Source organism: Cuculus canorus, chromosome 5 (assembly GCF_017976375.1).
Source record: "Cuculus canorus isolate bCucCan1 chromosome 5, bCucCan1.pri, whole genome shotgun sequence".
Lineage (NCBI taxonomy): Eukaryota > Metazoa > Chordata > Aves > Cuculiformes > Cuculidae > Cuculus > Cuculus canorus.
The window spans coordinates 55,938,682-55,965,498 of record NC_071405.1 but is presented as its reverse complement, the minus strand read 5'-3'; the positions used below and the strand labels follow the sequence as shown (position 1 = coordinate 55,965,498).

The following is a 26,817-nucleotide window of genomic DNA, read 5'->3' as shown; positions in this document are numbered from 1 at the left end:
CAACCCTGAGCAGGCAACCTACCTGTGGCTACCTCTGAACCTGCACCTCTGCCCAGGTGCCAAAGGAGCCCTATCTAGCCCTGTCACAGAGACAGAACACACCTCTTGCCTCAGGAGCTCCAGAGGCAGCACAGCAGCTCCAGGAGCAGGCTGCCTCCCAGCTCACGTCACCTTCCTCCAGTGATGTTTGCTTGATGCTTTTGTGGTCTTACTGCTCTCAGAAGTAATCTCCATAGTCTTAATCGGAAGGTTTCCATTTCTGCCTTCGTTCAAGTCATAAAGCTGTGTGTCAAGTGAAGACGTACAAGACAGAGGAGAATTAATTAATCTTATGGGTGGCTGTCATGCAGCAGGAAGTAGTGTAAACATGACACCAAAGTCTTGGCTCACCGAAGAAATACCACACTTCTGCCAGTGCCAGTAAGATGGAGAATGGATTTAATTTCATGCTCAAGGGGAGAAGCAGAGGGAGGAAGGGGAAAGAGGTGAGGGTTGTCCACCACTCTTAGGCATATAAAGGGGGCTCCAGGACAACAGAAGCCTTTTAAAAGATTACAACACTAATAGCACATCCACCTTGTTCGGTAAGGAAGGTCACATGAGACACAGATGGCACCTTCACCAAGGCACAGAGAGCTGCAGCGAGTGGCCTGGCATGCAGCAGCCAACCCTCCTCAAGATTCTGTTTCTCTTGCTTATTTACCTGCCGGGGTGAAAATATCACACTCGTCACTGAACAGCTGCTGAGAAACTAGTGCAAAGCAGCTGGTGCCTGCACACCCCTGCCAGAGCTGAGCCAGGGGCACAAGATGAACAGCTACAAGTGACTAATGATTTGAGCTGCATGCTAACAGCATCAAGGAATTTATCCACTGCAGAGGATCATTGTTCTGGGTATTGTGTAAAAGCAGAGAAACTATTTTTTGCCTTCTTACCAGACTACAAAGGCTAGGTACAGGGTAGGAATAAAGGGGAATTATTCCCTTTTCCTGGGTATAGCAGAGCAATGACATGATCCACCCATGATTACGGAGGAAGACTGTGACAGACATCTTCTACCTCCTTAGAAAGTACGGGAAAATTTCTTTCAAGAGCAGCATCAGTAATTTCTCCAAGGCCAACAGTCAGTTCAAACTAGACAGCGCAAATGCTCACTGGCATTTCAGAGGTGAACAGCAAATAAACATTCATTGTTGAACAGATGCCCTCCTCTCTTCCTTGTATTAAATCTACTTTCTTCTTAGGCAAAAAAAAAAAAAAAAAAGAAAAGAAAAAAGGTATTACTAAGTAGCTTGCATTAAGGCATGCAATGTCACCTTGCCAGGGCTGCCTACCTCTGGGCAGGACTCTGGGTGAACATCCCAAAGCATCCTGCACGTGCCGGGTTTTATTCTGTCTGGATATAGTTCAGAGGGCAGAATCACCTGGAAAGAAATGCGTGAGGAGACAGCCAGCAGAGACGCATGAAGGAAGAAGTCAAATGAAACTGAAGAGCTGGGGGGAGGAAGAGAGCAGCAGGGAAGAGATGGGTCTGCCCTGGCCAGCACCAATATCACTCAGTCAATGCGTGACTCAGTCAATTCACTCTGAGCATGACATTTCCCTTGGTAGAATATGTCCTCTCCCCAATTCCTCCACTCTAATGCACTGATGCTTTCATTTCTAAAGGTGACATGATTACAAGGGATGCTAAAAATATACATGGGCTTTCATTCCACTCCCCCATCTCTGTTGGAATGGAATTTCCAGTTTTCCTGTTAGCCAACAAACAGTGATTTAATCTGAAAGGTGTTTGGGGGGACAAGAGCATTTCTTTCTTTTCATTATCTCCTTCCTTCACACAACACTAACAATCAAGGCTCAAACTTACAGCCCAGCCTAGTTCTTTAGATGACTGTCAAATAGGGTCTCTTCTCTTTGGCTGCACTAGAGCAAGGCTTTCTCCTGCCCATCCTTCAGTCTTCCAGCCCTTCAGCATGATTAAAGGACCAGCCCTGCAGTGACCAAACTTCCCATGCTGTTTGCCACCTTAGCTGCTCTCTGAGGTCCTCACGGCCCCTTCCTTGCCGTAAGATTGTACAAACAGTAGACACACAGAACACACAGATGGGGGTTCATCACACATGCAGCAGCCAGATGCTCCCCCAAACACAAGCCACCCAGTAGACAGGCACCAGGAAACCTTGGCAATTGCCTGCCGCTCATGGGTGGCCCTGGGGAGAGAGGGGCCTGGGGAAAAGTGCACAGCCTGGGTAAGTTCTCCTTCCAGGGAATACAGCTCATGGATGCACAGATCAAGTGTTTCAATATTCATTCCAGATCAGAGATGAATGTCCAATCAGTTTCTATTTCACAAAGCCAGCTTAGCATTTTAAACGAGGAAATTTTAGATAACAAGGAGTTAATTATACATATATTAAAATTTTCTTGCTCCAAATGCTCAATGTACTTGCAATTTTGCTAAAAAAAACTCCATAATAATAAAAAAATCAGTCTAGATAACAAGGAGTTAATTATACATATAATAAAATTTTCTTGCTCCAAATGCTCAATGTACTTGCAATTTTGCTAAAAAAACCCTCCATAATAATAAAAAACATCAGTCTATGGATGATGTCAGACAGACTTTGTGCAAGGGAGCTCTTTAAACTGATGGGAACATATTAATAAAATTACAGTTTATTCATATAACATTAGGTCACTATGAACTTTCTCTAGTTGTAAATGCTTTTACCTCACATCTGAAACATTTTCTTTTTCTGCTATGGTTTGAAAGATATATCCAAATACTAAATTATGGTAATTCTTGCTTATGCATTAGGTATTCAAAATAGAAGCCTTAATTGCAAGTTGCAAATGCTATAAATGGCAGGCAATAAATCTCCACAACAGAGGATCTAAAGGGAAGAAAAAAGCAGCAACACGGCTGTTTTTATCTAAAGCCAGGACACATTAGTCTGGTACAAGACCTCAGTTGTTAGAGGGAGGATTTTACCTCAAGCAAGAGATTCTATGAAACACTTCTGCATTAGGAAGATTAAGAAAATACAAAGGTTTCTACTCAGGATCATGGTCAGTATCCCAAAACTCACGGGCTGACATTAGATTTCACTGTTCTTTAAGAAGAAAAGGCCCTCTGCCTCTGATTTCTGCACACAAAAGAACTACAGAAAGACACTTCTTTCAATAAGCACTCCAAAATATTCATTTCAAAGTTTTATATAAGAAATAGATGGCTGAAAGCATTGTAACCACATCTTTTGTGGTCCCTAAATTTGTGATTTGCAAAAATCAGATATTTACCAATACATCAGAAAGCCCTTTTGAGGTAGATGTCTTGTAGCAGCATGCAAGCCTCACTTAACAACTTCACAGTGATGTTAGATGAAGAGGACATCTTTGTGTACAAAACCAGCACACTCACTTTATGTTCCAGTTACCAATCAGATTGTTCAAGTATAAAATTCGTATTAATGGCTAATTATTTACTCCCTAGGGAATGTGGAAGTGAGTTCCTCAGTAAACTCAGAAACATGAGTCACCTCTCCAGAAAAATTAAACAGAGGGTAGGTTATCTTCTGTTTCAATACACAATGTAAGACTCGTAACTTTTTAAGAGATGAGTTTAACTCAAAGGCACTTCCCACGTGTGCTTGGACCAATAGAAACACTTTTTCAGCTCCTATGAAACAAAGTCAAAAGTGAACCAAATATATCTTTATATGCGTGTGTGTATAAAAGAAATGCTAAGGGAGTCTCAAAAAGCTCCACAGACATTCTGCAGAGTTGCAGCCACAAGGACGGAGAATACTGCGCCTTCCCCACCCCAGAACAGACTGCCTGTTCATGGTGAAGAAGTCCTGCCAGAACCAAGGCACTGAGCTGCGGTGAGTCTGGGAGAGCGGCTGCAACACCGCCAGGCCCTCACTGCACAGTATATCCCGTTTCCACAGATGCTTGAAGAAAACAGATGATTTTGTTCCACTGAGCCACCAGCAGAGCCCTGCTCTCCCAGCACACAGGCTCTCTGCTCCGTGTGGTTGCCCGCTCTTGCCGCCGCTTATCCCAGCCCGTCTACAGCCCTGCCGCCAGCTGTCAGCACAAAGCAGCAGCTTCCCAGGTCAGCACTATTTCCCGACACCAAGACATCTCTCCACTGCCACATCAAGAGGAGCAAGAGGCTGCCAAACAGGGCCAGTAGCTAGCGTGACACTCCTCCAGTACAGCTTCTGATGGGCTAATGAAGTGTGATTTCAGGTAATAATAGCTTCTGTTAGACATCACAGGCCTCAGGCCATGTACTCGTAGGGAGAAATAAGCTATCTTTGGTAAACAGGTTTCTCTTGGACTGACAATTTTCAATGTTTATTCACTGAATTGTTTCAGGAAAGCTGTTTCAGTGGCTTCCTTGCCATTATTGATTCAAATACTTCTGCTAATTATTTGGAACACGGTTTTGATTTGCCCAGCTGCTGCAGTTAGCTGGGATTTACCAAACAAGAGTCACCAACTGGTAAATGCACTTGTTCTGTCAGGGAATTCAGATTACTTACACTGGAGCAAGGCTCACTGCCACGTATGGAAACAAGGGCTTTGCTGTCCCCTAAGGATAGCCCAAATGCTCCAAGGCCTGTTCAAAGCTCTTCAAAGAGACATACAGAGAGACAGAGATTGTCTTCAAAGTAACCGCAGTTTATTTATTTATTTCTACTTTTTCCTTTTTTAGTAACAAAACAGTCGTAATTATTAATCATGATTGTTTTGAGTGAATCTAATTGCAGCGTTCCCTAAAGCATAGCAACACTCCCTCCATGTTCAGCCAACCGAAATAGAAAAATCACATCCCGAAAATAGCAGCAAGAGGCAGTGAACAAAACCTGGCCTCCCACAATTTGTGATATTAGACTAGACAGATCTCTGAGATAAAATCAGCTGGGACTCTAAGACTTTGGAAGACATTGCTACCTTCCCACAGAAGCCATCCAGAGGTCTCCTGCAGCAGCAGTCTCCTACATCCCTCCCCCTACGCCAAGGGATGAAGAACTGTCTGGTGCTGCCCCAAAAATGGTTTTGGAGAGCATATGGCCAGCCATCCCTAGGTGGAAGGCAAATTCATGACATCTTCCATGTACCTCCTCTTACAAAAAGTAGCTGCAGAGACAATAGTGGTGTTTTTAAATTATCTCCCCCAGTACAAAGACTGGAAGTAACCCTGTAGTTACAGGGTTTGCTGTAGGAACGTTGGAGTGAAATTCCTTTATTTACACATGACATTCCACTATATCATTTTATGGTCTCTTCAAGAGATAATATATATGTTTTCCAGTTCCACAAGTGACTTAGGAAAAAAAGAAAGAAAAACCATGTAGCATGTAATTACACTCATACAACTGTTCCATATAATCCTTGAGGTAGGTCCACTACAGAAAGTGAATTAGGGACCACTTGGAAAAGTTTGCCAGGAACACATGCACAGATCTCTGGCCAAAGTCTGCTAATGGAGAGTTCCTCAATCAGAGGTTGAACTGCTGCAGCTGCATCAGCAGGAAAAACAGACTGCAAAGGAAGGGACACACCACCTGCATTATATCACAGGCTCTAACTGAGGCACACATCTCCTGTCACAGTAGTTAGAACGAGTCACAGCTCAAGAAGGCAAAGCATGAAAAAAACCAGTGCTCCAACAAAATTCCAGATAAAACAGCATCCAAAGGTTTTCATCTGGAACATCAGCACCTTCCTCACCTCCCCATTCATTCCCCCATTCTGACCACCCAACAAACTCTTTTTCACTGCAAAAGTACAAAAGCCAGGATTAGCCAAGGTCTTCAGGCACTAAGTCTGGATGGCAATTACAGGGTCTCTTGTGGATGCTTAGCTTTGGACTTAAGAAGTTTACAACTACCAAAACTAGAAAAATATGAACATATTATCACTGTTTTATCACGAGAGTATTTTAAGGTCTTCTTTTGCCTAGTCCCATAACCCAACTGATGCAGGGGTGCAAAGCTCTCAGGGGTGCTGTCTTCTTCCAAAACTGGAAGAAAGAATCTCCAGTTACGGGTAAATTGTTTTCATTGGCCTTCAACAGAAAGGAACAAAGCTCACCAGCTGCATTGCAATTTCTCCCACTCTAGAGAGTGGAGACCCATCTGCCTTTTGAAACAGAACTAATACAGGCCAATGCATCTCAAGTGTACTTGTAAGGCATGTTAAAGAGGACTTGACTTCTAAAACCTACCAGGTCTCTTTAAGAGCAGGAATGATAATAGTTACAGATGGAAAAGAGCTCGGAGGTCACGGAGCGCAGCCTGCTGCCAGAGCAGGATAGAGTGCCCAGAGAGAGGACATGTCAAGGCTTCAACAGATACTACACTTGATCTTAGCCACAAAGTGTTATTGGGAAGAAGACTGAGGATAAAAGCAACTGGCAGCTGCCTCTATGCACTCTGCAGAGGAGTTACAGGCAAAGCTCTTTGGAATAATACTTAGAATTTATCATGTTAGGCAGATGGTATTTGACTTGGTGCTCTTAGTACATAATCCTGAAAGGCTGTCTATGCCAGTTCTCTACTGTAATAATAATGACATTTTGCATGTTGCAAGAAACCTGAAGCAGCATCAATAAAGTAGTCGCACAGGGCCAGTTTGCCGACACACTGTTCATGCCCTTGCTGTATACGAGGTTATCTTTAATGGCAGAAAATATCTTTTTATTGCTCCCTGTTGACTTATAGGAGACATGAATCCTCTGACCTTGTTGCTCATACAAAATGAGCTTTGGCCGAAGGATGATCTAAGCAAAACTTTTCTTTTGAAGTAGGAAAGATTTATTCCCTTAGTTTATTTCATCTAGCAGACGGGACTGCATTCAGTCCTGCCCAAGGAACTCTATAGTATGCATTCCCCTTGTCCACACCACGATTCTGCTCCTCAGAAAGGTAGCTTAGCTACATTACCTCTGTAGTAGGCAATGCTGGGACTGCAACTTATATCTGAACACCAGTGTGATGAAGCAAGATATTTGCCAACCTTTGTAATAATAATTTACTGCGATAAACTTTAGTTAAGCTGTCAAGAAACTTAGCAGCTGTTCAAGAGAAATAAGAAATAATAAATTTTAAAAAATATGGCAATATCAGAGCTGCCCTAATTTTCAAATTCATTCAGAGCCCATAACTCTGTTATGGTTCAGAGAACATAGGGTTCAGAGAGACAAGCTCGAGGGTAATAGTAGAGGAACACAGGCCCTTGCTGGTTTTGCAAGCACTCATCCAAAGGTTTTCTCCTAACTTCCACAAAAGCCAGAAGTGGAGTTCCCCAGACCGCTTAATAAATACGGACAGTTTTTGGGATCCAGCTCACCCAAAGTGAGCCTTAGATGAGGTGCTCACAGATCTGGTTGGGCAGGTACAGTTGGACTTCATGATCTCAAAGGTCTTTTCCAACCAAACAATTCTAAGGATCTGTGATTCTTATAAAGGCAAAGAGATCAAAACTTACCATCTAAGTGCTTTCCAAGATCAGTGGAGGGGAAGAAGCAGTGGAGCACAATGCAACAACCACTTCGGTAGACACCTACCTTTGAACAAGGTGATCACTGTCTTCATGTGCCTTGATGTTAAGCTTTGCGTAGATACTTGACTTCTATGGAGTTGCCATGTATACCAGAGAGAAAATGAAGTCTCTTCTGTGTAATCTGGTGGGTAATCACACTGCAGAGCCAGTTCCTGCTAAGGCAACCATCCTTACCCCTCAGAGATGATGCCTGCAAGTCTCCACCTTGGCAGGGCAGCGAATGCAAAGGGAAGCTATGCTCCAGCTCTCCATCGTGTGTTTATAGAAAGGAGAATGCAGTCTTTGGGGCTTTCTAAATATGTCTGTGCATATCTACCTATATATATTTGATATACAATGCGCCCACTCTAAAAAACAGCTTTAACAGTTATATGGCAGCATACAGAACACCTTATGGTATTACATATTTTCCAAATTTCAGATGTTCTGCTATACCTCTTTATGCAAAGCAAACCAAAAGTGGTGAATCTTCTGAAGGCAAAAGAAACTTCTTCAAGGACAAAAGAAAAAGGCACAGAAATACCTTGGTCAACGGCTGCAGGAATTCTGTATCTCTGGGTAGAGAGCACAGAAGAGAACTAAAGCCATTTTTTTCAGTAGTTTCTTGGCATTTCCTGAACACATACAATGGAAAAAGGCTATACTATATAGTATATGCGGCAGTTAAAGCAGATAGTGTTTGTTAGCAACAGAACTTTAAAAAAAAAAAAAAAAAAAAGAAAAGAAAATTTGAAGAAAATATCCTTTTGGGGAGAAGAAATATTGACATTTTCAACCTTAGGGAGCTGTATAAAATGCTGTGCATCCTTCTACTGCTAGCAAAGAAGATGGAGGGGACAAAATAGACACCTTCTAACTGAGAGAACCATATATGATATGATACATGCAGAGAATACTAGCAAGCTAGTGAGGTTAATCTAAGGTAGTAATGTGCAAATCTGGCTTTGCCAGGAAATTATATTCGCACTTTTAAGATCATGTGCAGTATGTGTTAGAAAAATGGACCTGTCAGATAACACTGCACATCCCTGTATAACTTCAAGGGACAAAGAATGCTCAATTTTTAATTTCTGTTGTGAATAATGCATTACAGGGGTAAGAAATCTTCTTGAATAGATGAAAGATAAGAGATAAAAGTCTTCTTCCCCTATTCATATTCAAAATGACCCGACTGGGTCTGTCCATAGAAGGTGCAGGTTCCCATTTCCAGCTTCTTCTTGCAAAGTCTGAATAACCTGGATTAGTCAGAAACCTCAGGTCAGTTAACAAAAAAGGACATGTACTATGCTGGTAATAGAAGATACAAAAAACCAGACATTCAAATAAGCTTTTCAGACATTTAAAATTATTTAAAATATAGGGGGTTTTAGCTAAACCAAAACACACTGTGAATATTCCCAGCTGTTCCTCTGCAATGACTTGCCCAAGTCAAATTGCAAAATGCTGTCTGCCATAATTCACCTTTAAGCCTTTAAAAAAAAAAAACGTATCGGGGCCAGGGTAAGCTTCTAAAAATTTGATCAAACTGCATTCAAGTTCATCTTGATTTAAAGGATGATAAAAATAAAACACATGATTTTGCTGTCTATCATTCTAGCACAACCGATAAGGATGTTTGAACTTCACAGGGAGCACACAGCCCAAAAGGCGTGTTACAAGAAATATGTGATCTCAGACTTCCGTGTTGAAAAAGATGTGTTTAACTTTAATCACCTCTACAGCCAGTCAGGATGTTCACTAGGCAAAAAAAAACATCTGCATTGGGGTGGAGAGACAAATATCGGTAAGACATGACTCCAAAATCAGATGGACTATAGTCACTTTAAATACATGTGAATGTGAGTAGGACTGGACCTAAACAGGGGCGATGCCTTTTTTTTAGGCTAGGAAATTTTTTTGTCTCCTTATTATATATTATGACATATAAGCATGCTCTTTGAATATCTAATAAAAAAATGACACTATTTAAGATGAACCAAACAGAAACAAATTTAGGTTGTAGAATTAGCAAAAGTAGGGAGGAAGGGGAACTAGGTTTTAGAGGCAACTCTGTCAGTTTAAGTTACAAAGTCATAGAAGACTACTGGATACAGTAAGGGATAGGTCCTTTCTCACAAGTTACTGAGTACCAAAATCCTCTGTTAAATTGACAAGTGTGGAACTTGCCAAATGTATGTGTGTACAGCTGGTAGAGAGAATGCTGGCGTATAAAGCCACAGAGGTGTGCAGTCAGGCATCTGGCCACAAGCAGGACCAGCATTCACCAATTAAAAGGGAATAGACTGATACAGCTTAAAAAAGATCTTTTATAATATTCTTTAATCCAGCTGATCGACATTTTGAAACCTGTTCATTGAACAGGATTTGTTCGATCATTGAAACTTGTTCATTGAACGGGATTTGTTCGATCATTACTCTTACTGAGAACACTTTTTGTGAAAAGTTTTGGAAACTGTTGAAACATTTTGTGCCGACAGTCTTTTAAGTGAAAACCATATTTTTAACATCAGTGGTGGTTTTCATTTCCATAGTTAAGGTACCTGAGGAAAAAGAATCAAGAATGGAATAACATGAAAAGCAAAATAAAACATTGCAGTTCACCTAAATAAAAGTATTTTTAAAACCAGTAGCTTGCAATATACACTTGGCTGTTTATTCTGACTTGAGATATTTTTTGAGCTCAAAAGTTCTTCCTGAGACAGAAACAACTTTCCTTCCTACTTTATCCAGAGGGACCAGTCAGAAAGAACACTGTTTTCTCTTACTATTTTTGTCCCTAAGCTTTTTTTCTTTCCACATTTTCTTTTCTATTTCCTTTTTTTCATTTTCATTTTTCTTCATTTTCTTTCTTAAAATGCCCTATCTATTGCAAAACAGAAGAAACTTCAGCCTGGAACCCAAGATTCTTTGTTCTTGCTCTCCTCTTTTCCTCTGTTTATTCAGGAGGAGTATGAAAAGAGCTATATTAAGCTGAAATTTTATTCTGCTGTCCTCTGTTCAACAAAAGATAGTCCACTAAAGCCACTAAATCACAGATAACACTTCTCTGGGCAACATTATTAGGAACTGACAGCTGGTGATGGATGAAGATCTCATCTTTTAAAGGAAAAAGTACATTTAATTTCCTTTGTACATAAAATAGAGAGCACAGCATTGTGTATCTAAAGATAAAAAGAGACCCAGTGTATGCTGGGTGCCATACTTAAGGGGATATAATACTGGGTTTGTGTTTCTAGGCTTACATTTTACAGGACATTTTCAAATTAATTTAGAAACCACTATTCTTCAATTCTTGGTATACAGTGAACTTTAAAAAGAAGAGGGTGACATTTTACAGCCAGCTCCGTTAGAAGAGCAGCTCAGAAACTGAGCTTTTACTTCTCAGGAAGAATGTTGGAAGACAGGTCAAAAAGAGGAGGGAAAATGGATTTGGATGGGTTTACTCTGATCTTGCCTTTGATTAAGCCATACTCCCAGGAGCCACTGGGTCTCCTTGAGGTTGATAGTTGATACCATAATGGATTTGGTACTGAACATGCACTATGATGTTGGTATTGAACATCAAGGATGTCATCAACTACCTTGAAACAGACATGCTAAATAAGTATGGTCACTTTTTTCCCCATCGACTGAAGAACACCCATCCAGACTCCAAGTATGCTGCGTCAAAGTGCACGAATTCCTTCTACACAGGCGCTGGCAGTACACAGTACTCCTTTATTTCTGGTTTTGGGATTTTTTCCCTCTTCTTTCTGAAATGACCTGTGACTATTGTCATGTTTTGTCAAAGGAGTCGCCTTGGGATTTTTACAATTTGATCATCCTGCCAGAATCATGCTAAGAACTTCAGTGGGACAAATCTCTTGTACCCCTTATATCGTACCGGCACCGTCACAGACACAAATCCTTTATATTAAGGGGGACTGCCTTAGGTCCTTCACAATTTGTGCTGTCCACCAGGATCGTGTTTAGTAAAGTTTCCAGAAATTTGTATGTGTGCACACAAGCCAATTTTATTATAACAATTTGTGACAGAATAAGGATTCAGTGGTGGCTGGGGATAAGATACTGTTTGCAAAAATATGTCTTAAGCAGCATTCTTAAAAACATGTAGACGTGGCACTTTGGGATGTGGTTCAGTGGGCATAGTGGTGTTGGGCTGATGGTTGGACTGGATGATCTTAAGAGGTCTTTTACAAGCTTGATTCTATGCAATCAAGCATGAAGTGCATAGGGAAGCAATATGCAGGTAGAGAATATTAAAAAAAACCAAATATAAAAAAATACTAATAGCTAGTGTCATGTTAAAATATAGTGCGCCTCACACGAGGGTCTTACCCAATGGCATCCCAGTGTGTGTGGGGAAATATAAAATTCAGCCTGTTGACTGACCCAGAAAGTTTTGATGGAATCTTCCCTAAAATTTTCCCTTTTATTTTCCATTTTTATATTAGCTTGCCTATTTAGGGCAGAGTTCGAGTGGAAACTGATTGACTTCAGTCACACAGTCTTCCACTTCTGACCAGGGGAAAAGCTCTTGCTTCAAGTTTAAAGGCATAGTACTAGAAATTAACTGTGCACACCCAGTGGGAGTGGGTTTGGGAGTGGTTTGCCTTGGAGAAATGAAGGGGGTGGATGGGTGTGACAGGAGGTGTGCTAATTACATTAAAATGACATTATAATGACATTATAATTACCAAACTTCAGCTAAAGTGCACATTTACATTCTGGCTGTGCAAGTGGCAATTGTGATCCATCTTGCTTGCCATTTTCTCTTTGCAGTTTGGTCTCAAAGAACAGCTGCCTCACCTGAAACCAACATCCAGTCCCTTGTGCTACTGAGGCAGAACATACAGTTTGGTCACAACACCCATTTTCACGGCAATTGCCCGCCTTTGAGCAGTGCTGCATCTATGTATCAGAAGCTGAAGTTGTTCTATAATACCACAATATCCTAACCATGAGCGGGGCGAGGGGGGGCTTTTCGAAAAATTTGGGGTCCTCATTCCCCCAAAATAATGTTATTCTTCAACAAACTATGACGTGCATACCACTTTTCACATTTGCAGTGTATAACTATGTTTATATTTTACACGTTCTTTCTGCAGCATTACCAGCTGCTGCTCTCACTGAATTGAATTTGAACACACCTCCCAAGAAGCATGGAGATGGTGAGAGTGAAAATTTAATTGCCAGTCGGTGTTAAGCAAGAGAGTTAAACACGCAGTTAGAGCACATGTTCAACAAGAAAATATGATTCAGTGGTATGAAAGACTGCTTTGGGTTCCTGGGGTTAGGACAAGTTTAAGAAAAACATCTGCATAGAGTTTTTGTTTCTAAGTCTAAAGACTGCTGGCCGAGTTTGGCTGCAAGTCCTTGTATGACAAGGCATAACAGTGAGTAATTACCTTCCCTTGATTAAAACCTTTTAGTTAGCCAGTCTAAAATAGGGTGGAATTTTTTTCTGTGAGCCTTACTCCACTGAAGAATGAAAAGAGGTTTTCCACTGAAAACATCGACAAACAGCAGCCTTTCTAACCACAAAAGTTTATGGAAAATTCTTTGACCATCTTCATGTAAAAATAGTGATTTTGCTTTCCTTAGGACTTCCCTTCTTTCATTCCCTTCTTTCCTCTGTTTCTTTACTCTTACTTTTTTTTCAGTGGGCATAAAGTAGTTAGTAGCAAGGAATAATACTGTTCTTTCTCATTTCTTGCAGACAGAAAAGCCTCTGGAAAATACAAGATATAAAAATGAAACTTGCCCTGGACTTGCGCTGGAAATAGAAACATAGCAACTCAGAGCAAACGCAAGATCATCAGAAGGACAAGGGTCCATGTAGTTATTTCAGAAGATGAAAGCTGCTGTTTTAAGTTTCACCTATACACATAAGGTTAAATAAAAAGTGACCATGTAAAACATCTAATCAACAGTACACTTACAATCACTCCAGGTCTCTGCTTCTTTGTGAAGAAATAGATTTCTCCTTCTGCTTTTGGAGAATGGTCTCCAGCTAATGATGGGGTATGTTTACATTATTTTTCAGAAGTTTCTGCATTCTATATTCTGGTCTAAAACTCACATCGCTCACCTCTGATTACATCAAAACCTACCTTTTTAGGGTAGCTGAAGCCATTTTTAAGACCTTGGAAGATCACTATTGGCAAGATTGTTTTCTGCATTAAGAAACTTTTAGAACCCAGCTGCTCATCCAGATGTATTTAGGAACTTGGAAATTCAACCACCATGCTGTTGAGCAGGTTCTGAAACCTTTTTTGGATCACAGTAGCTACAGCTTTCACTAAACCTCTTCATTTGTGTTACAGCTGAAATAAGATATTCAACATCTCTTTTGGGTCATCCCTGAGTCTGCAAATTCAAAATGCTATGAGAGAAACACTCTCAATTAGCATGATCCACAGGGCTGAGGGCACACAAAGATCTGGTTAGCATCTTGGGCTGCAGATAGCTGCTGCTGGTGACCATCCAGCACCTGCTGGTGCTACGCTGAGCTTTCCCTACCCCTAGAGACTAGTGCCCCAGATTCCCTCCACTTCTATGCCATACTGCTTTTCCTGTTGTGGAAGATAAGAGGACAATCTTGCCACAATTTCTTTGAGAGAAAAACACTTTCTTCTTTACTGTCAAAACAGGGATTTTGAAGGCGGTTTTTCAGTCAACATATACAGAGACAACTAGCTAGACTTCCTTATTTCCAATTTAAGCAACACTAACGAGAAGACCTGGCTTCTTCAGTCTAGTACTTTACACCTCTCCCTAAAGCCTTGTTTTCTTTACCCTGAGACTGGTATGTGCCAGCTACAAAGAGGATGCAAAAATGCCAATCAGTGTCTCAGACTGACAATTGCATGTAATTACCTCTGACCCCTCCAGTCACAGATGTTTAGAATAACAACTCAGGAATTTAACAAGGTTGTTGCCAAGTGCCTTAGAGATAACTAGAAGTGCGGTAACATGTCTTTCAAAAGGATAGATCCAATAAGCAGCCAAACTAGGCATGACTCCTGAACCAATTGAAGTTTCCTCTCTTGCTAGTGTTGTGAAGTATAACTCTCCATTTTTCTGGAATGCCTTCAACAACTTAAGAGACTTTAATTGACTCTCAACATGCCTTTCATAAATATTATTTCCAATTCACTGGCAAAGAAAAGCACGGTACAAAACATGAAGCCATTGTACAAGTCCATGGCAATAAAGAGAAATTGCTGAAATAGCTCTCCCCATTTTACGAAAAGTACAGCTTCTGTACCTGCCGAAAGTGATTGTTGGGTTGTTAATTCATAAACGAGTCAATAGCATAAAAAAGGTGGAAATTTTTTTAGTGGATTCTCAATAGATATGAGCTGTTTCTTAAAAGGGAAGTTGAAGAGACAGGCAAGTCGGAATATTTTCCAACTCCATGTCAGTGTTTCTCAGAGATGCTAAGATAAATCCATTACTCTCCAGAGATGCCACATCAAAGGTAGTTACAAATATGCACTTAGAAACTACAGGAAATTCAGTGCCTATGAAAAAGGGAGGATGGAGCCTCCACAATCAGCAAGCAACCAACTAAAACCGGATTATAAGTTATGACATAAAAAATGTTCTCCTTAGATGTAATTACTTACAACTGTATTCCAGACCTTCTGAAATAAGATGTCCATTCCGAAAATGGCCGTTGCAGGATATAAATTTACTAAAAAGACAAAGGATATTTCAGTGAATGGTTTGTTTATCAAGGAAACTCTTAAGCCTAAGGGTTTAATCAAAGAGAAATATCTTTGCTTCTTCCCCTCGGGGAAGGGTTAGCATGTACATGTGGTACGTAGACAGCCATGTGTTTATTTCAGGAATAGTGTTGGCCCATACTGTTAGCCAATGTTGCAAGACTAGGAGCTGATCATGTCTCTCCATATGCAAAATGGCAATTTTCCCTCTCCTTCAATTAAGGCTGGGAAAAGGAAGATGTGTATCCTCTGGAAAAGACATAGCAAATTTGCAGTCCACACGAGATGGATCTACACTGGGAAACATGAAGAAACATTTCCAGCGGTCCAGCTAGTACCATAACAGCAGCAGTGACACTTCAGGAGTCCTGACTCAGAGGATACTCTGTCGGTGTAGTTAACGCACTGATGTCCCTTGAGCAATTAACCTTGCTGCTATCAGTGGAACAGCACCAGAATTTGAATTTAAGAGCTGAAAGACATGCTTAACAAGGCACACAGTTTTAATTACTCCTTATATGTCCTATTTTATATCTTATTTACCAAAGAATGTTGTTTTATTTTTTAGCGAAAACTAATGACAAAGCAATTGAACCAATTTCCCTCTTGTCTAGGTCTAGCACAGCTTAATGCCTCCAAGTTCCAGTTTTTCAGTTGTTTTCCTATAGCATTTACGATTACCTCACTCTTGTATTGTTCCTCTCCTGGTTGATTTAATTTGTTAGTACATCTATTTAGAACCAAAGTTATATATAATATTGAACAGGGAAACACACAAATACACAGCTCTGACCTTGTTTGAGATAACACGCAACACTTTGTGATGGTCTTTGCAACTCTATCAGAAGAAAACATGCACAGAAAATGACTAAGATATTTCATGTAATGCTTTATGAATTGCATTACAATTCTCTAAAAATCAGTGTTGATTCTTCTTCCTGAGAGAAACACTAGACTTCATCCCTGAGATACTGAAGAAAATCAGGGGCTGAAGGAAGCTTCACATGAGAACAAGGACCCTACCCTAAATAAAATGTCCCAAAAGATATTCAGATTGCATTTGACATATTTTGCACAGAATAAAATCACACCTTTTCCAAGGACTGTTCCAGAAAGATTTACACAAAGATGTCACTGAATGCTTTGAATCTACTCTTAACCTGTGCTCTACTACTCCATTCCCTTGAAGAGGGGTTTTATAGGTCTGTTGTAATACCTTATCAAAAGCTTAATTTAATCTAAAAAACTGCCTAGATGTTTCTTCATTGAACTGTCTCAGCAGAAGGGTCCAAATGTTAGCACGGGTTTCCTCTAACAGCAAACACTTAGCATTCAAAGAGAAATGTAAAAAGACAAGCATTTCAGAAGAATTCATTAAAAGATAAAAAAAATATCTGTGCACATGCACAAATATACGTGGAATAATACATGCAAGGTGAGCTTTGCCACCATATAGAGATTCTGCTACAATATCTGATTACAGAGAAACAGCAGAGCTCTTAGCGAGGAAGAATTCTTCCAATGTAAACTGAGAAGTTCCAGTGCAAAGCTCCTGCCTGCACAAATGTATCAATAAACTAATCACAAAAATTTAACCACCGCTCAACAAATGTTATTTAACCAATTACCAGCTGACACACTGTACATGACAGTCAAGTTCCTGGAAATGAAACACAAGGATATTATTTAGCCAAAAAAAAGGACTCACTGTTCCGAACAGCTCAGATGCCTCTGGAGTCTCTTCCAAGACTAAGAGCCTGAAGTCATTCAAGGGCTCCCTGAAGCAGCATTTATCTGGTCACACACATCTAGATGACAGCACTGTTGTTCTCATTAAGATGACAACTTCTGGTACTGACAAGTGACTCCTGAAATGTTATTCCTTGCTGAAGCATCTCAGTTTTGAATGACAGGAATTGAAAAACAATGGGATATTCTCAGTAGAATATTCAGCTTTTTTTTTTTTTATTCAGAATTCATATATACAGCCTATGGAACTCTGTGCAAATGGATGCAAACAAAGAGCTTCATATAATACACTGCCTTTTGGACTGATCTCACAGTTATTTATATATACATCAGCATGAATTTCTGAGCGCAACCCCCACCTCCCATGTCTGTTCCTGACACTGGATTACAAAATAATATAGTCCAGCCTGAGACTTCTTTTTTTCCAGAGGCACTGAAGTAGGGCAATCACTCAAAGTTGTTCAATCACTCTGTCTTGAGGCGGATAGCCTCTCGCTGTTGCTTCTGAACAGTCCTGGAATCCTCCCACAGACGGGGTCCTCTGATGTTCTCCCAGTTATCCAAGTCAGACTTTTCCAGCTTCTGCAGATAAACAGCAAAAAAAAGAGCATCACCTTGACAGTCCCATGATTTAAAGTATTTATTATTCTAAATTGTTTTCTTATGCACAAGAAAATCAGTATCACTACTGTGTGGATGAAATTTCATCTACTCTGCAAAAGAAGTTCCACTACAAGGAGAAAAAATTAGGAAGTCATCCATATAAGTATGTAAATGAATAGAGTAATCATTACTGCATCTGCTTATCAACAGATAAATAACATGCAAGGACAGGAAGCACTATAGCATCTGGACGCAACTGAAGGTATCTTGCATATATGTTTTTTTTTCTTCTCTCACGTATTTTTCCAGATGTGTTCTTCAACTGAAAGTCTTCCATATACTGAAGTACTAGGTGTGAAAACATTAGAACAGCTCAAATGGAAGATTAGTAATTAGTGACCTGAAGTATCCTGTCAGCAACAATACAAAGCATACTGAAACAGACAAATTACCTAGCACGAAGGGAGACAGTGCAATTCCATTCAATCTATGTGGCTAACTAGAGAGAGGTATGGAACACTTTCTGTTGCTTAGTTTCTTACGGCACCCAGCCATCGCAGATAGGTCTCTCACTAAGTCATACACGAGATATGCTAACTGACCAAACCGTCAGACACTTAAAAACTATCGAGATTTCAATTACCTTCTTGCCTATTCCTATCATCCCACCCAGAAATGCCAATGACTGCAGTATTTATCTAGCCTTAGAGGGGCACAAAAATGAAGAACAGGCACCCTCCTGACCTCACCTACCATGTGCTACAGTTGAAGAAGACAAACATATACTGCATCTTCACAGTCCTACTGGCAGAGACACCAAAGTCCCCTTCCAGCAGACACAGACCTTGAGTCTCACATATCAGCCAGTGGAACAGTACATTGGACACGATGGGGCTCTGGCAACACGAGACCAAGGAGGCAGTTTGCACCACTGCGAGAACCAGAGCTGTTCTACATGCTACTAAACAGGGCAACACTGCATACCATCAACTATGCATGATGTACTGCAGTGGGGTTTAAACCTCTGATTTGTGATCAAGGCCTCACCTCAGAAAATGCTGGAAAAATACACCAGAAAATAATTAACCCTGCCCTCTGCCTGTGATCTAATTTGCCTACTATCAATCATCCAAATAAATGGCAAATACTGAGGGACTTGAATAATAGTCACAGAATAATTCAACAGCTATAACAGAACAGACTTGCTGCTAATAGTTCATGTTATGTAAAAGTTTTTGCCACTTCTACAACTGAGGAAATTACAATGAGGTTAGTCAGATATCAGAAGAAATTAGGCAACATTCAACAGAAGATATATGAGAACACATGCACAAACACAGCAGACTTTCACAGGGTAGGAGCAGCAGTGGAGTTGGCAAAGGTCTTTCTGAAGAATTGTCTTCACTACTTTATACAACTTATGATTAGCTGGTACTTCATTTCAGCTGGAAGGGATCTAAGCTGACATGGAAGAAAGGAGAAGGAGGGAGGGCATGCATTATCTCGCACAGCAGTGATTATCTACTCTGATTGAAAAATCAGAATTTAACATCTGATTTTAATGAAAGCTTCAAGGAAACTGCACTGAAAACAACCTTGTGCTTTAACACAAGGGAGAAATTTATTAAACACAAAGTACTACACAGCTGCGAGGATGCAAACTATTTCCAAACAGCTCCCAAAGTCTGAACAAGAATCAACATTTAAAATACACACAACAGAACTTGTAGTAGTATCATAGAATAGTTAAGGTTGGAAGGGACCTTAAATATCATCTAGTTCCAATCCCCTTGCCATGGGCAGGGACATCCCACTAGATCAGGCTGCCCAAGGCCCCATCCAGCCTGGCCTTGAACACCACCAGGGATGGGTCATCCACAACTTCCCTTGCCAACCTCTTCCAGTGTCTCACCACCCTCATGGTGAAGAAATTCTTCCTAATGTCCAGTCTAAATCTGCCTCTCTCCAGTTTATACCTGTTCCCCCTCGTCCTATCACCACAAACCTTTATGAATAGCCCCTCTCCAGCTTTCCTGTAGGCCCCATTCAGGTACTGGCAAGTCGCTATAAGGTCTCCTCTGAGCCTTCTCTTCTCCAGGCTGAGAGTTGGGCTTGTTCAGCCTGGAGAGGAGAAGGCTCAGAGGAGATCTTATAGCGACTTGCCAGTACCTGAAGGGGGCCTGTAGTATTTCAAAACCATACAACTTTAGTATCTAAAGATAGGCTATGTAAAGAAGCCTATCAAAAGAGACATGCATACTGGAGACCTTTACCAAAAGTTCATTTTAATCTGCCCCTGAAACTTCACAAAGGCTTTTCAGAGAGGTTTGTCCAAAACAGGTAATATTTCAAAACTATACAATCTAAACAAACCACTACAAGTACATACTTTGGCAGTTTCCAATGGAAAGCATAAAGCTACATGGAAAATAGTGATATACAGACAGAATAAAACACAAGGTACAAGGGTGATGTACAGTGAATGGCTTTGCCTCAAACTACAGAACAGATAACATCTATTGACAGTGTTACTTTCTGTCAATTAAAATATAAGGAATTAAAGATTCTAATGAATACATAGAATATATTTCTAGAGATCGTTAACAATTTGTGCCACATGTAAAGATTGTGTTTGACATCTCGCTGCTATTAAAGAAGAAAGCATCTTCTTTGCTGGCTTATAACAGCATCTGCAAAAATTAGTATTTCATAGGACAGGTATCTGCCCAGTCATCAGACGGCAGCACAATTAGACTACCTACTTTTTGAAACTGATGCTATCAAGGTTTGGAAGAATAGAGGACTCCTGGTCCACAGGGATAAGCATAAGATGGATTATCATCAGTAAGAGGGGACCCCAAAAATCTCAGTTCAGCAATGTTTTCCTACTGCATGGCTTTTTTGCAAGTTATGTACCTCTGCTGATTTTGGCTGGAATAGTTAATTCTCTTCCTAGTAGCTAGTACAGGGCTATGTTTTGGATTTGTGCTGAAAATGGCGTTGATAACACACGGATGTTTCAGTTACTGCTGAGCAGTCCTTACACAGTGTCAAGGCCTCTTCTGTTTCCCATGCTGCCCCACTAGTGAGGAGGCTGAGGGTGCACAAGAAGCTGGGAGAGGACACAGCCAGGATGGCTGACCCCAAATGACCAAAGGGATATTCCACACTATATGACACCCAGAAAGAAGGGGTGGGGGAGGAATCAGTACAACACACACATTCAGAGCGACTGGTGTTTCTCTTCCCAAGTAACCGTTGGTGTGATGGAGCATCACTTTCCTGGAAATCTCTGAACCCCTGCCTGTCAATAGGAAGTAGTGACTGAATCCTTTGTTTTCCTTTGCTTGTACATGCAGCTTTTGCTTTACCTGTTAAACTGCCTTTATCTCAACCCACAGATTTTCCTCACTCTTCTGATAGTCTCCTCCATCCCATCTGGGTGGTAGTGCCGAAGCAGCTCCCAGGTGCTTAGTTGCTGGTTGGAGTTAAACCATGACACTACCTCAGATACAACTAAACAAAATGTAACCTTTTTGCTTGGTCACTGACATGAAAATTCTTAAAACACTTATCACTCCAGAACAAATGGCTACACTAGATATAGGCCAAAGACACATACATAGCCACATTTTAAATTAATCTTAGGCTTAGAGTAAGACCAAACTGACAGTCCTTCTATTGATTACCTGCAGCACAAGCCGCAAAGCTACAGAGCTCCTTCAGATTGCCTGAGCTTTACCGTGAGAACTCAGCCAAGAGTCTAGCTCTGCTCTCAGACGAAGCGAATCTCTTTCATTCTAACTGGCTGGGGCTTTTTAATTTCTTATTTTTTTTTCTTTTTGGCCACCTGGACTCTGTCCATCTAAATTCATGGAAACATCACATAAAGATGGTAAACTACTCCCAGCTTTTAGTAAATTGAAATCCATATGAACCGGCAGTTTAAAAACCAGAAAGCTTTCTCTCCCAATTCAATGTACTAAATAGTCAATCATTGAAGACTACAATGACTTGTAATCAGATCAGACCAGCACTGCTTTTCCTGCCTGTCTCAAATAGCCCAAAGTATATTTAAAATTAGCTGTTTAAAGCAAGACCAGTGCAGTCCATTAAATCTACTGATTCACTTCCTAAATCAGCTAAACTGCCTCTTAAGAGTACAGGACTAAGAGAAGCTGTAAATTCATTTTAAAAATGCATCTACGCAAACAGGCACAGTGAACAAAAAATAAAAAGGTTCAACTGTTTGCCACACAGTTGACTTTGGTTAAACAGCTTGTCTAGTGCAAAGGTACCAATAAGGATGTAGAGAGACATTCAGTTTTCAATTCTGGTTCAACCATCTGGCTTCATATTAAGTAAAAGACATAATCCTCTGTCAGCCTTAAAAAAAAATAAAATTTTAAAAAGAGTTTGAATTCTAGTTTTGCAGGATAGTCTTCATGCCACAATAAACGAATTGGAATCTGCAGAAATTCTTTTAGAGCTATTGGTCTTTAGGCTGAGTTAATTCAGGTTGGTCACTTAAAATGTTTGGCTTTAGTCTCAGCTTTCCACTTGTGGAAGAAGGGATAAGAAAATCCTGCTTATTTTATAGATACAATAAATACTGTGATGAGCACCACAGAAAGAAATTGCTTCAACTCAGAGAGACAATTATTTCCTAGTGTTACAGTATTTGCAGATAATAGATGAGCCAGGAAGAATATCCTCATGGCTTAAAGAATCAGTGAAAGAAATGCACTAAACCGGTCTGCTCCTGCAAATATGTCAAAACAGTTTGAAGACTATAAAAGATATATTGAGGAACTCTGTGATATATACTTGCAGAGGTACAGAATTAAGGTGGACACCGAATCTGCTGTCTTGTGCGTGACTGAAAATCTTAGTATCACACTGATATGACATTATTGTCTTTCTTACAACTCTTTCCCAGAGCCACATTTCGACATCTTATTTTCTTAATACAAACTTGGTGTTGCTTACTTTGTTTAGAATGTGACATAATTTAATGTCTATGATTAGTGTTTTAATAATCTGTACTTTAACAGCCCATGATTAGTGATTTAATCCTCAGATTAAAAAGACGTATTTTTTTCCAAATGCAGAATGCTTAGATTTTATGTTATTAGTACACAAGTACGTCAGTAAGCAGTATGCTATAGCTAGAATAAAGTTGGTTTGTTCAATAAGTGATGAAATAGGGGGTTTTTTTGCATGTAAGCATCCAGAGAGTTGCTTCTCTTTTTGGCTTTGCTGAAGACTGACTGAAAATGCAATGATGAAACTAACGGAGGTTTTGTTGCTTACTTCAGTGGGATCCAATACCTTTAATCTATCGTATAATTAATCAACCTACGGTGAATCAGTTTAAGAGACTGTTTTCCCACAGGTTATTTTCCATTTAATTATGCCGATTCAACACTATGTGGGGCTGTGCCTCAGTCAGAAAAATGAACTGGATTAGGAGAACAAATACACACTGTTCATGAATTAATCTTATTTAAGCATAAGACTATGCAAAGAGTTGAACTGGCACACCTGAAGGAATCATTGGGCAGAGAGAGAGAAGAAGTATCTTTAAGTGGCTATGTTGTAAAAGATGCATATCAAAGAACTGCACCACCAGTTTGCCTGTGCATCATTTTCCCAATCTGAAGAATGGGAACTGGACTTGCCTGCTTCTCAGAGGTGTCACAGAGTGTAATTAGTGTTTGCAGACTGCTCTCAGTTTTGAATGAAGAAGCTACAGTGATACAAATTAGTCAGTAAGCCAAACAATTATAGCACTTTGTTAGAACTACAGGAATATACAGCCTTGAATCTTTAAAATAACAGAAAATAACATCAGGCAGGTATCTCCACCTAGGAATTAGGGTTTGCCAGTAACAAGCAGTCAGAGGATAACTCAGTGTCATTTATGCATTACACCTGCAGATGACCCAAGCAGGACTCCTCAGTTCAAAGGATTCACAAGTTCCACAGGTAAAGTCAAAAGGATGCATGCATGGGTCATTTACTTTCAGCTTCTTTTCTTAAGCAAAAATGAAACTCTGAAATATCCAACATAAGGAATAGCATGAGTGCAATAGTACACCTTCAAGATCAAATATCCAAAATTCAGCAAATTCCGAGTTTAATTAAGCAATGAAGTACACATAGGATAGTTTATATTTCCCTCACATATGGGAGTTTTATCAAGCTATGGTTAATGTGCACCAGTAAGAGAGGTGCTGCTTATTAAAGTTTATCTCTGAATTTACATCTTTGAAGACCAAGCCAAGTTAAAAGGACCAACAAATTTCCCAACTTTGAGAGCTTTATCTTGCCAACTTTCTATCATATTAAACTTCGTAAAGGTATATGCTAGTTACTGCAGCACAACCCTCTAAAAGAGGAGCAACCAGGGGCAGACTTTTGGGATGTTTGCAGGATCTTTTTCAACTCTGTAAAGATGAGCCTGGCTGAGGGGGATACTTGATCTTTTCCAGTGCAGGATGGAGTGATAAAAGGGAGAAGGAAAAATATCTCAACCCCACCAAGTGTCACTAAGGAGGGATTTTTTTTTTTTTCCCCAATATCTTTGTCTTCTCTCAAACAGCTCAAGGTATTTAGCCACAGACGCTGAAGTAAAATAATTCAATAGACTTAACTGCTAATTATTCAACAACAACAAAATCTGTAATCGTCTTGTACTGATAATGGCAGCAACAAAACATTTGCAGATTTCAGCTACTGGCATTCAGGAATTACCTTCCTTCTAGATTTGTCCTCAGGTCCACACACTTTGATGCATCTGTTGAATACTATAAATTACAATGTTACTACACAGTCCCTTCCTGGAGAAAAATGCTTCATCCTTTCTGCCGGCACTACAATCCCCCAAAGTTAAGTCAAATGAGCATTAAGCAGCTTGAACCTTTTTAAAGAAGAGCTTCAAGTTCTTCTTTTACTCCTTAGAGAATAAATACACAGGTTACATTCCCAAGCCACCTCTCCATACACCTGTTTTTACTTTTTGAACTCTCCTGAATAAACATCTCAATACTGCAATGACAATACTTTTCCTGTAATTCACATAATCACTAGGTTGGAAAAGACCTCTGGGATCATCAAGTCCAACCATTCCTATCAACCACTAAACTATGCCCCTGAGTATCTCATCCACCCATCTTTTAAATACCTCCAGGGATGTTGACTCCACCACCGCCCTGGGCAGCCTCTGCCAGTGCCCAATGACCCCTTCAGTGAAAATTTTTTTTCTGACGTCCAGCCTGAACATCCCCTGGCAGAGCTTGAGGCCATTGCCCCTTGCCCTGTCCCCTGTTACTTGGGAGAAGAGGCCAGCACCCTCCTCTTTACAACCTCCTTTCAGGTAGTTGTAGAGAGCAATGAGGTCTCCCCTCAGCCTCCTCTTCTCAAGGCTAATTCAAAGGACAAACAATTGCACAACTTGTGTCCAGAGCTAACATTGACCTTTTGTGATCTGTCAAATTATGAGGAACAAAACCTGTTGAATATGCATAGATTTTAAGCCAAGAAAGCAGCATTCTCTATCCTGACCAGCATATTTCCTCACTCACCCAAAGAGTCCAACAGCTTGCAACCAGCTGAAAGAAAAGTTCTAAGTTTTTATATTCTGCAAGATAGAGAACACTTTTTTTCTTGCGGTTGTCTTCAAATGATGCTCCCATCTATTAATAATGGAGCTTAGTTATAATTTTAGTATCTTTGTTGCAGTTCAAAAAAATCTTCAATAGCTAGCACTTTATTATTATTTATATACATTATATATTCATGTCTAACTACCATTATTTTTGGTACTTTTAAAAATATTCAAGTCTTTAAGCTTAGTTCAAGTCAGTCTTTGGAGCCCTGAGTTAACATATTCAGACTGTTCTGCAAGCTATCCCATTTTTAAAGTTCTATTCAAAGTGCAGACACCTGAGGTAGATCCAGTATTTCAGTACTGGCCTCATTAGTGCCACACTCAGAAGTAAAATCAACTCTTCCCAATACCTGCCAATCCTGTTTATATTCATAAGGACTGAATTAGCTCTTTGTGGCATAGCATGACAGTAGAAGGTCAATTTCAATAATTTATCCACTGACTCCTAAATCTTTTCCAGAGTTGCTGCTTTCCATAACACAGTCCACTCTGGCCAGCATTTCCCATTTTTTAAACGAATAACTTTGGCCACTTTAAAAAGTACTTTGCCCATTTAATGGGTCGAGTTTACAAAGTAATAAACAACTCTGTCCCTGTCTTGCTATACTTCTACTATTTCAATACTTCTGTGTCACTTGCACATCCATCATGATTCTACAATTTCTTCTATATCACTGAAGTTCTAGGTATTGCCCTGATCTGTGCCGAATCTCACAGAACGCTTAAAAATACCACCTTCCAGCCTAGTGACAATTCTTAGAGAACCATCATTCCCAGACTGAGATTTTCAGCACCCATTGAATTCTTCCAAGTGTTATCTTGGAACTCTGTTATAAACCATCCGAGTCTAATAGATATTAATAATATCTTGTTTAGTTATTAAGAGGTTTGGAAGTACATCCCTTGCCTTTTCCAATTTGAATACAAAGGACGTTTTTCTCTAAAAGAAACACAAATATATTTTTTGAATGTTGCTACCTTACCAACATGGTTATTCATGATTTTACAACGTCATTAATTTATTAATGACGTCATTAATTGCTGCTACACCATCCTTTTATAAATACGCTTGTCATCTTATTTATAAGACAACTCTCCAATGTCCTTAGCATCTTTTATCAATCTTCTGTGTTATAACTCATTTAGTGTTTCCATAGCAATCCTTCATATTTTTTATTTATTGTGATTTTTTTTTCTCTGCCTTCAACTGACATTGGTTCCCATTGGATATCAAATATTTGATTCAAACCTAATTGATTTTCCTATTGTAAAATGTTAATAAACTCTTCTTATTTTTACTTCCTTGAAAACCCCTAAACAATAATTCTTTATTTTGCAGTCTGATGTAACTGACTGAGGACAGATTTTTTAGTCTACCAGACAATTTATTTCACATAAGTACAGAAATCAAGTGCTAAAATAAGGAATGTTATTTTGAAATTGCATTTAAACCAGTGAAAAGGAATATACTGTGATTGTAAAACA

The 26,817-nt window shown here is 39.9% G+C and overlaps 2 protein-coding genes across 3 annotated transcripts in view; both read right to left on the bottom strand.

Annotated features, from left to right (window-relative positions):
* Positions 1-16,039: 16,039 nt before the first annotated feature.
* LOC128852339 (cytochrome c oxidase assembly protein COX16 homolog, mitochondrial) overlaps positions 16,040-26,817 on the bottom strand; it is a 49,721-nt gene continuing 38,943 nt past the window's right edge. Inside the window, exon 4 of one of the 2 annotated variants that reach the window (XM_054068461.1) lies at positions 16,040-17,639. In XM_054068461.1, coding sequence (XP_053924436.1) covers positions 17,523-17,639 — 117 coding nt within the window. In that variant the 3' untranslated portion in view covers positions 16,040-17,522. The remainder of the gene's footprint in view (positions 17,640-26,817) is intronic. The other variant, XM_054068462.1, reaches the window with a different exon arrangement.
* The window catches only part of SYNJ2BP (synaptojanin 2 binding protein), a 133,433-nt gene continuing 124,178 nt past the window's right edge, over positions 17,563-26,817 (bottom strand). Inside the window, exon 9 of the transcript XR_008450136.1 lies at positions 17,563-17,639. The gene's annotated coding sequence lies outside the window, so the exon portion shown is untranslated. The remainder of the gene's footprint in view (positions 17,640-26,817) is intronic.